Here is a 10,953-nt window from a genome sequence, read left to right on the forward strand (position 1 = left end):
GCGGCGGCGGCGGCGGCGCGCGGGGGGCTGCGAGGGGCGGCCGCTGCTTCTCGCGAGACTTCGAGGTACGTTCTCGCGAGAGCGGGAGCCTGGCCCGCTGTGGGCCGGGAGGTGTGAGGGAGCCCGGGGACTCTGAGGGGGAAAGGCCCCGGGATCACCGAGTCCAGCTCTGACCCATCCCCACCTTGTCACAGAGCACCCAGTGCCACGTCCAGGCCTTCCTTGGACACCTGTAGGGACTCTGGGCAGTTCCAATCCCTGACCACTCTCCATGAAGGAATTCCTCCTGATGTCCAACCTGGCATAGCTTCTGTCATCTTGTTGTGTCCCTTGTTCCCTGGGAGCACAGCCAGACCCTCACACGGCTGCAGTCACTGATTTTGATCAGTAATTAGCGTGTGTCTGTGATGAGTGATCCCATTGTCCCCAGCACTTGAAGGGAGGTGGATCCTGTGTAAAATCCCCTTTAGGGGTTCCTGGTTTGGCTGGGACGCTTCAGTGGCTGCCCAGGGTGGAGTCACCATCTCTGGAAGTCTCCAGAGCGTGAGCAGGGGTGGCCCTTGGCCCAAGGGTCTGGTGGATCCAGCGAGGTTGCACTTGATGATCTTGGAGGTCTTCTCCAGCGTTACCAATTCCATGATTCTGTGTGCATAAATAAACATTTCCCCTGTGGTTCTACAGTCGTGCTCCAGCCTCTCTCCCTGGTTGAGGTGTGAGTTATCCTGGCCTCTCCCGTGGTTCCCATCATGTACCTGAGGAGTGCCCAGAACCTTCCGTGTGCCGGGATCCAGCGGCTCCTGCTGAGCCAGCAGCAGTGCAGAGGGCTCTCCTACAAAGCTGTGATCTTTGAGGAGAGCGGGGTGCTGCTCCCAGCCCCTCACAGGACAGCCACAGGTGTGTATTCCCATTCCTGATCCCACAGAAACACAGAATGTCCTGAGCTGGGAGGGACCCACAGGGATCATCATCCAGCTCAGACCCTGCACAGACACCCAGCAATCCTGAGAGCAGTGCCCAAATGCTCCTGGAGCTCTGGCAGCCTCAGAGCTGTGCCCATTCTCTGGGGAGCCTGGGCAGAGCCCAGCACCCTCTGGGGAATGAACCTTTCCCTGATATTTCAGCCTAACTGAGGCCTGGCAGAACTCCAGCTGTTCTCTTGATCTGCTCCCTGGTCACCAAAACTCCTGCTGTTCCTGTGCACAGAGGGAAGATAAATTTCAGGTGTCACCTTCAGTTGTCTCTGTTTCTGGTGAGAAACCCAAGAACTTGTGAGGGTGGGACCTGTTGTGACATCAAAAGTCACAGAAGTAACAGTGACCACCCTAAACCCCCCTGTAACAAAACTGTCCTGCAGTGCCACCACCTGATGCCACCTTCAGCAGCTTTAGGAGTTCTCCATACTAAAAACAGGATGAGGCTGCAGTTCCCAGAATGCCAAACTCTTCCCTCGGTGCTGGGTCAAGCACCCCAGTCCAGCACATCATTCTCACAGTGCTGGGCCATGTATTGAGCTCAGAGGGATTCCAGGCTGATGTCCCAGTTCTGCTGATGCTCTTTCCTGGCTTCCCTGCTGTTGTCCCTGCAGACTGGGAGGCCCGGAGCTGCATTCCAGCCGGCACCATCCAGCAAGCTGCACTGGCTGGAGGGGAGAACAGCCTCTCTCTGCAGTATTCCAGAGGAGAGCTGACAGCTGTGGAGTTCCTGCAGGAATTGGGACAGCAGTGCTTTGAGATTGTAAGCCAACTTCCCCTTGCTGTTCTTGTGCTTCCTGACTTCGTGGAAACAGGTCCAGTGAGGAAAGAGGAGCTTTAAAAAGAAATTCCTTGGTTGAAGGGTCTGGATTTTCCATCCTGGAAGCACTGCTGTCAGAGCAGGGCAGATTTCACCATTACCCTGGTGGCTGGGAAGGGCAGGCAGATGTATTTGCCTTAAATTCCTACTGGAATAAAGTCCTTTTTAAACACCTCAGTCTAAAATGCAGATTCCTCCCCTGCCTGCTGAGCTATCAGTATCTGTCTCTAACTGCCTTGATCCCATGGCAGGCACAGTCCCAGTGACTTCTCTTTCCCAAAATCAGCCCTTTATCTCTGCTGTGGAATTAGGAATGTGAGAACATTTGTTTATTTGGGCAAAGCAATTTAGCTGAAGGATTCCCTGCCTGCCTCCTGCTGCCAGAGGAAGCAGGACAGCAAAATAAGTTGATCAGGCAGCCTACCTACCCAGCCACTCTTATTTTCACCCCATTTCTGGCCCATTATCACTCTTGGGGTTTCTCTGTTTCTCAGGCAAATGCCCGTGTTCCAGTGCACTCCTTTCTCTGGCATTTAATCCGGAATGAGATGAGAAAACAGCTCCCCATAATGGCAGAAGCAGCTCAGTGTATCCGGGCAGAAGGGCTTAAGACAGCTCTGCTGAGCCACAACTTGTGCCTGGGGGATGCAGAGAGGTCCCTGCCCGAGGACCAGCAGCACTTTGATGTGGTAAGTCTGGATGGATCCCAAAAGGGGCTCTGTTCCTCCACCTGTGACAGCAGCAACTGGAATTCTTTAAGTGCAGGTAGCAGATGAGCAGCAGCACAGTTTGGTTGACATCAGTGGAACAGCTTGGGAGAAGATTTCCTGACACAATTCCTTGTAGGCACTTGGAGAGGGGCTGAGTGACATTTGCAAATCCACTGCAAAGTGCCCACACAACCACGAGTTTGTGTAACAGGCACAGGCAGCGATGGAGATAAAGGACTTGGAAGCTGCAACACCAGACTAGAAATAAATCTCATTATTCAGTACCCTGCCTGCTTTAAAAAACAAACAAACACACACAAAAAAATCTTTAAAAGAGTAAAGACTTTTCAAAGAGTCCCTGTACTACAAAAAATTCACTGCCCCAACATGCAGAGCTCCTCTCCCAGCAGAGTCTCCTTTCCTCACCTTTGCAGAGATGACAGAGTTTAACCATGAACCTCAAGGCTCCAATACCCACAGCCTCTCTGGTGTGTGCTGCTCCTGGAACAACAGCAATTAGTGGAGGGTAAAGAATTAAATTTGGATTTCCATTAGTGTTGGCTTTATATCCATCCAATAGATTCATTGCTGTTGCTGGAGTGTTACCAGAGCAAGAGAATGGCTGCTTGGATTGTTCATGGTTGTGAGGGCAGTGGGAATGTTCAGTGCTTTGTGATGCAGATTTTAGGTGGATGGCTATGATCAACAGCTGCTGAGCAGGTGGCTTTGGGGTGGGTGCAGTGGTCAGGACACTGCTTTTCCAGAGCCTTTGGAGGGTGCTGCCATCCATGGCTTCCCTGGACAGCACTGGACAGTTGGTCTGGGACACCCAGTGAGTCTCCCACACTGGGACAGCTCATTGGATATCCTCCATGCAAGGACTGGCTGAGCCTGTTTGGCTGATTGGAGCTGAGGAGCCACAGCCAGAGCAGTTGGCACCCACACAGTCCCTGGAACCACAGCCTACCCAGCTCCATGTTATCTCCCATGTTAATTAGACCAGTCTCTTTCCCACCCTCCCATCTCCATTTCCAGCACTGCCCAGATGTTTGTGGTCACAGCAGGCTCATGCATAATCCATCTGTTGTTGCTGTAGATGGTTGAATCACACCAGGAAGGGATGCCCAGGCCAAGCCCTGGGATCTACAAGCTGTGCTTGGAGCACCTGGGTGTCCAGCCCCAGGAATCCATCCTGCTGGACAGCAGCAGCCACAACCTGAAAGCAGCAGCCCAGCTTGGAATGAAAACAGTGAAGGTACAAAGTGACACAGCCAGGGTGGGATTTGGGAGTGGATTTTGGGTGCAGAAGTGGCTGAGTCTTGCCAGGCCTTTTGTTCCAGGCTGTGCTTGTCCCTGCAGGATGTGGTGGGGTTAAAGCAGGGATTACTGGCAGAGTCTCCTGTGGGCTGCTTCATTCATTACTCCAAACCCTCCAAACCTCAGGGAAGTCTCTTCTCCTTCCTGTTCCTCTGTTCCCTATTGGAGAAACAGCCCCATCTGTGTGGTTGAGACAACCACACCAGAAAATGAGTCCCAGTTAATGAATTCCCAGAAACTCTGAGGCCTCATGGATGAGTCAGCTGGGGACTGACAGGTTACCCCCAAGCCTTGGGATCAGTCAGCACAGGGCTTTTATTTGGGGACCATTGGGGAAAGGACAAGAGTGGGACTGGGGGGAAGAGTGACCTCCACTCCCCTGACTCCTCACAGGGAAATTCCAGCTCTTAACCCAGCCCAACTCACAGTGCCTGGGCCACCATCACATCTCTCCAGGGCAGAGTAAAAGTGGGAAGCTCTGTGTTGGCAGGGAATAACCCAGGAATTCCTGTGTGTCAGGGATAATGGACTGACAGATAAATGCATCCCAACCATGCAGGGCTCTCTCTTTACCTGGAAATTTTACTCTCTCCCTCCTGGTTTCAGGTTGATGACCCAGAAGCAGCATTCAAGGAGCTGGAAACCCATTTGGGATTTCCTTTGCGAGGGTTTGTTCCCTACACTCGTTCAGTGAGACCAGGAATGGAAATCCCAAAGGATCGTCTGCAGAAGTATCTTGAAGATGTTCTTGGTGCCCACCCAACAGGTATTGCAGTGGGTTTGGCCCTTCCATCAGAAAACCTGGATATTCTGGAGCTACTGGCTTTTTCCATATGACAAAGGGATTGAAAAATAATATTAAGGAGAGGTTTCTAATCTCCAGGCAAACAGTACAGCCATTCCAGTTTCAGTGATCCATCACTTTCCTAAAAATAAAATAACATTTTAGGACTTCCTCATTTTGGGAGGGGTTCAGCACAAGTTGCCAGAGAAGCCAGGAATATTCCTGTCCTGTGAGGCACCTGTGAGCTACTGCCATGCTCTCCAGGGGTTTGGGACAGAGTGAGATCTCAGCCCCAGGTGCAGGAAGGGGATGGAGAAGCTGGAGAAGTGCTGACCCTCTGCTCCCAACCCAGCCCCGCTGGAGTTACGGCAGTTTGACCATGGAGAGCCCACCCGCAGCTATTCGGTGAAGTTTGGAGCTCGTTTGCTGGTGCTGAAGAAGGAGGAGGAGCCTCCCGATGGCCCCTCAGGCCTTTCTGTCCCGAGGGAATACAGGTGAGGGGTCCTGCTGCACTTTGCTGTGCCTGAGGAGCTGCCTCAGCACCAGAGGAGCAGAACATTTATGACCTCCCCTTGTTTTCCAGAGTGTGGGGTAGGTCTGAGGGCTCTGGGCCATGGGGAGATGTGGGTGTGCTCCTTTCACCTCCCCCTAGCCACGTTATTTTAGTGCATTAAAAAATCAGCACAATGATATGTGTGTCTGCCTCCAACACTGCAGCTCCAGGACTGATTCCCCTGCTCCTCTCTCCCTCCCTGGCAGGATCCTGAAGGCTCTGGCTGAGGCTGGTGTTCCTGTGCCCCCTGTGCTTGCTCTCTGCGAGGACAGAAGGTAATCCTGTCCCTCAGCTTTCCCTCTGGGCTTGACAACTGCAGCCAGATTCCCCCAAAGATGAGGAGAGAGGGAACCAGAGTTCACTAAGTGCTCTGATCTAATGAACATTTGTGCAGTGTGGGCTGGAGGAGCCCCTAGAAGTTCAAAGGAGAGAATCACTTTTATTTGGCTTGATTTAGGTGTGTCCCATTTCAGCAATTAATCCAAAAGCTCTCTTTGAAAAGTAGCTATAAAGCAATATTGTAGGGCTTCCTGCTGAAGCAGAGTGCTCAGGTTTGCAATGAAGAAAGGATTTTTCCAACTGCCAGACCTAAGAGAGCAAAGACAGCAGCAAATCTGTGACAGGACACCCCTCAGACCTGCTCAGATGTGTACTGGCTGCAGGAATCAGCCTTGTACTGGAACTTGTGTGCCCACTGCTCCTGGTGTTTGTGGGCAGTGCAGCTCACACCCACTGCAGGGAGCAGGGCAGCAGCTGCTGCTGGAGCCTGGCTCCAAGCTCAGCTTCCTGGGGCTGGAGTGGCCAGGGCTGAGCTTGCCACAGCCTGAGCTGGGCTCCAGCGAGTACCCAAGTGCTGCTGGGGCTGCTCTTCACCTGCCCGTGCAGGTGAGGCCTGGGGGACACGTTCAAGATGCAGGTGAGATTTGAGTGGCAGTAGCAAGATTGACCTCAGCCCCTCTGGTCCCAATTTGCTTCCCCAGCATCCTTGGCACTCCTTTCTGCCTGCTGGAGCACTGTGCTGGCCACATCCCCCGCGCTGTGTCCCTGCCCGCGGTGCCGCCGCGCCGGCGCAGGGCCTGGTACGGCGCCATGGCACAGACCCTCGCCAGGATCCACAGCCTGGAGCTCGGAGCAGCCAAGCTGCAGGACCTCAGGGAGCACGGTGAGAGGAACCTCTGGAGCTTTTCTTCTCCTGTGTGTCAGCATTTCAAACTGGGGGCAGGGAAGGTGAAGATGAGCAGTTCAGAGTGTAAATGTGCAGGTGTGGTGGGAGGGTGTGAAGAGCTCTGCAAATCCAGGTTTGCCATGAGTTCCCAAAGTTCTCCTGCCTCCCAGAGCTTCCTGCCTTGTTTGTTGTCATCGCTGCCCTCTATGGGTACAGGAGTAACTTCTCTGCTGCCATCTCTGACCAAAGCATCCCCTCCAGTCCCTCTGCAGAGATAGCTCAGCTTCCTGGAGCTGGTGGAGAAGTTACATTTTGCCCAGGATTGGATTATTTCCACCTAAACATTAAATCCAGTGCCCAGTTAAGAATGTATGAGACCCCTGGAAACTGCAATTAAATTCCTGGAGCTTAAATCAGGGTTCTGGACTGAGATTTGCTTGGCTGTCTGACTTTTTCTGTGTCCCTTTTGAAGCCTCTTTGTGCTCTGTTCCAGGGAATTACATCCAGCAGCAGGTGGAGACATGGACCAAGCAGTATCGAGCTGTGGAAACTCACGTTATCCCAGCCATGGAGAGGCTCATCCAGTGGCTGCCTCTGCATTTTCCTGAATCCCAGAAGACAACATTGGTGCACGGTGATTTCAGGTACTGCCCTGGAGCACATCCCAGCAGGAAACAAGGACTGAGTGTAAAATGACCCACAAACTCCAAAAGGTGCTGATTGGGCTGGGGCAGCAGCTTCAGAGCAGCCCAAAAACTGGGGTTTGGGTCAGGGTCAGAATTCCCAGGAAATGAGATTCAGTTTCTTCATCCAGCAGCTGGAAATGCTGGTCTAACATTGGAGGATCATCAGCTCTTCCTGCAGTACTCAGGAATTAGCCCTGATCTGGGGCTCTGACTCAGTTTAATTCTCCAAAGCACAGTTTAGTCCATTATTAACCAGGGAGTTCAATATTGGGTAACCTCCATCCTCTGCTTGCAGAAATTAATCTGTCACTTTGTGCTGCCTTCCAAAGAACTGGGCAATTTTTGAAGAGAATGAAGAGCACTGAAACCACCTACTGCTGCTGAGCACTGGGATTTTTCCCTCCTCTGGAGACTTTTCTGATCTCTTTTTCCCTCTAATACAGGATGGACCACCTGGTCTTTCATCCAGACAGGCCAGAAGTCCTTGCTGTGCTGGGCTGGAAGTTTGCCACTCTAGGAGATCCCATGTGTGATTTGGCGAATAACTGCATGAGCTTCTTCCTGCCAGCCCACTTTGGTGCTCGCAGAGGTACACAGGGGGCACTGTCACCTTTGGCACACACAGAGGAACCAGAGTTCAGAACAGATCAGCTCCTGCCCAAACAGCTCAGCTAGCACTGGGGCTCAGTGCAGCTGGAAAGGATTCTGGGTTTGCATTGTTTTCCCTCTCACTCCAGCTGGGAAGCTGGGCAACTCTTTTGGGTGGGAAAGTTGTGAGGCAGATCAGGAGTGGTTTGTGCCCTAAGTTAAAAAGAAAAATACAGGGTTAAACAGAGAGGTTCCATCATTTAGGAGGGATCTCTGTCAGTCACAGTTTCACCCTAACCATGCCCCATGTGCATTTTGGTTCCATATGGAGCCAGCACAGCAGCTGTGCAGGTCCTGCAGGGTGCAGGAAGGGCCTGGCTGTGCCACAGGGCTCTCACCATCCCTAGGGAGCTCTGAGCTGCTCTGTCAGCTCACTCACTGTTACCTCTTCCCATCTTCCAGGCTTGAGGAAGTGTGACTTGGAGCACCTGGGAATTCCCACAGCAGAGGAGTATTCCCAGATGTACTGTGGCCACATGGGAGTGGAGCTCCCGGAGAACTGGAATTTCTACCTGGCCTTTGTCTTTTTCCGCCTGGCTGTGATGCTGCAGGGACGTCACCGTGGCTCCCTGGCAGGTGAGGAGCCCAGCCAGGCCAGGGGCACAGAGCTGCCTCCCTGCTCCAGCACAGCCTGTTCCTGCTTGCTGTTTGTGCTGTGGGGTCTTTCCTTTCCTGGGAGAACTGAGCAGAGACCAAAGTTGGGAGCCCGGAGCTGTGTCCTACAGATGGAGCTCTCAGACCTTCCAGCTCAGCACCAGCTTTTGCCAAGGGACTCACAGAGGGGTGGAGAGAGCTCTCAGTGCTTTGCACACATCAGGTGTGGCCTTGCAGCTTTTATCAGAATTAAATCTGATGTTATTTTAACATCCCTTAGAGAGGAATTTCCCCAAGTCCTGCTGGGCTGGCTGTTTGGGATGTGATTATGTAACACAGGCTCTTCTAAACCAGTGTCCTGTTCTCTTGTCCCCAGGGAGGCCAGCTCCAGGTGACAGCAGTCCCAAGGATGCAGAGTCTGTGGCTGAGCTGGGTTGGGATTTTGCCGTTAAAGAAGGATTCCGTGTGTTTGAGAAGCTCCCCCCCACAAAGCTGCTGGCACGCCATTGCAGCACCTGGGCCGGGCCAGGGCCGCTCCTGAGCAGGAGTTACAGCACCTGGGCACACCCTGGGGCAGCCCCTGTGCCCACAGCCCCCTGCTGGAAAATATGGGCATCCAGTGGGGCTTTCCATTCCAGAGCCACTCCATGTCCTCTGCCAGAACTGCAGGTGAGACATCTGTGCTGAAGCTGCTTTGCTGCACCTGCCCCAGGGTGAGGATTGTGGCCTCCAAGTGTCCTGGCTCTCCTGGTCACATCAGGGATCTGGCACTCCTGGAGTCCAGTGGCTTGGAGGAAAAGGGCTGGGTTCATATGGCTGTAACAGAGTTCATCTCCTGGGAAACAGGGATTTTGGAAACTGGCACTCCCAAGAGGAGCAGGTTAACACCAGCCCAGCTGTGCTCGCTCACCCAAGGTCCTGCTATCTTGGTGGAAGAAATGGCTGTTCCTTACCTTTCCCTGTCCAGGGAAGCCTCACTCCTGTCTCCCTGTGGGAAAGGCTGAGTTAATTCCCTTCACTGTGTCCCTCTGGTGCTCCCTTGGCAGGTCCCTCACACGGAGCAGGGAGCTGCTTGCACCTCCCCAGCTTCCATTCACAGTGTGAGTGGAAGCAAACAGCCCCACCCTTGGGCTGCTACCAAGATTATATTTCAATTATTCTAGTGACATTATCAAATTCTAGTGGGTTACTTAACCTCCTTTCAGCTGCCAAAAAAATATCCAGGTGCTCTTCCAAAGTGTTTCCGTGTGCTCTGGCAGAAACCAGCAAATGCCAGCATGTCAGGGCACTTGGCAACTGATCACTGAGAAGGTGGAAAGGGCAGGGGAGCAGCAGCTGTGGAGAATTTGGAGGTGCTGAGATGAGCAGATCTTGCCCTTCCTCGAAACATTCATCTTTGCCAAGTCTCCAAACATCAGCATTGCCACACTCTTGCTACTCCACGCCTTGGGCCTGTGGAGATGCTGCTCCTGGTGTGTGGCACCACAGAGCCCCCTCATCCCTGTCACCTCCACATCCATGCCAGGGCTCTTTCCCTTGGCACCAATCCTGCACTGTCAGCCTTTGCTGTGGCACTGTGTTGTGAAAGCCAGGGGAGGAGTTTTGCTGCCTGCAACAGCAAGATAATGCAGAGGGATTGTTACACAGCCAAATATTCTCAGCCTGGAACTGCCACAGTGCTCCAGAGCTGGGCACAGCCAAGGGCAAGGCTGCCCTGTGCCAGCTGGCAGTGCCAGGGGGAGCTTCATCCCTGGGTGCTGGGCAGCCAGGTGCCCTTGGCTGGGGCACTCCTGGCTGAGCAGGGCAGGATCTCAGCTGATCCTGCCTCACCCCACACCAGGAGCCAGCAGATTTCACACTCTGATCCCAAAGGTTTGCCTGTCCCTGCAGCTCTCTGGGGAGATCCTCTCCAGAGGAGCAGAGGGAAGCTCAGGTTCCCATTCAGAGGGGGCAGCACCAGGGGCATCTGATGTGTCTCATCCTCTTCCCCAGGCACAGAATGCCAGGACTGAGGCAGTGGCACTGACAGCTGCTCAGGGCACCAAGGTGAGCAGATTCCTGAGCCTCTCCTGACCCAAAAAGTGACTGGGACCCCTCCCTTCTGGGGCCTGTGAGCATGAGGGGTGATTTGTCCTGTCTGCTGTGGGGTCCCCAGTGAGGGTGTTTCCCCAGCACTGGAATTTCCCCATTTGGAATGCTCTGGGACATTGCTGCCATCCTGCCCTGCTCCTGCAGCCCCCTGTGATTCTTCCACAGGTCCCTGGAGCAAAACATCTCCACAGTGCAGATCCCAGCCCAGCACTTCCCTTGGACCTGAGCTCCACATCTGGCTGAGGGTCCTGAGGGGTTCACAGGACAGGAATCTTCAAAGCAGAGCTGAGCCAGGAGCTGCAGCACTGGGAAACCTTGGATGGGGACCAAACCAAACTCTGGCATGGGAGAGGCTGTGCTAAGGGCAGCCTGTGAGCTTCCAATTCCAGTGGTGTTTGGTGTTATCTGTGCTGTTATTGCTTGGCTCAATACAGGGCAAAGCCCATCCTTGGATCACGAGGCTGCAGGAAGTCAGAAGTTGGTTGCGAGTGACTGCTGGGAGTGCAAGGATTGGTTTTGGGAATAAAGAGAATGGACCAGCGTGTCTCTGCTTCTTCAGCACTTTTCTTTCTCAGCACAACCTCCAGCAACTTGCAGATGCTGGAAGAGGCTTT

At 53.4% G+C, this 10,953-nt stretch overlaps 1 protein-coding gene across 2 annotated transcripts; it reads left to right on the plus strand.

Moving 5' to 3' along the window:
* ACAD10 (acyl-CoA dehydrogenase family member 10) lies at positions 1 to 10,884 on the plus strand. 2 transcript variants are annotated; one of them, XM_033075915.1, is made up of 15 exons: positions 1 to 65; positions 682 to 894; positions 1,586 to 1,734; positions 2,286 to 2,480; positions 3,598 to 3,756; positions 4,425 to 4,584; positions 4,955 to 5,096; positions 5,362 to 5,430; positions 6,136 to 6,317; positions 6,814 to 6,964; positions 7,450 to 7,595; positions 8,057 to 8,230; positions 8,625 to 8,917; positions 10,241 to 10,294; positions 10,505 to 10,884. In XM_033075915.1, exons 2-15 carry the CDS (start codon positions 747 to 749, stop codon positions 10,580 to 10,582), a joined length of 2,100 nt encoding a protein of 699 aa, XP_032931806.1. In that variant the 5' UTR covers positions 1 to 65; positions 682 to 746; the 3' UTR covers positions 10,583 to 10,884. The 2 variants fall into 2 exon arrangements, with proteins under 2 accessions (XP_032931806.1, XP_032931807.1); XM_033075916.1 differs by lacking the exon at positions 10,241 to 10,294.
* The last annotated feature ends 69 nt before the right edge of the window (positions 10,885 to 10,953 follow it).

This window comes from Catharus ustulatus, chromosome 18 (genome assembly GCF_009819885.2).
Source record: "Catharus ustulatus isolate bCatUst1 chromosome 18, bCatUst1.pri.v2, whole genome shotgun sequence".
In the NCBI taxonomy this organism is placed as follows: domain Eukaryota; kingdom Metazoa; phylum Chordata; class Aves; order Passeriformes; family Turdidae; genus Catharus; species Catharus ustulatus.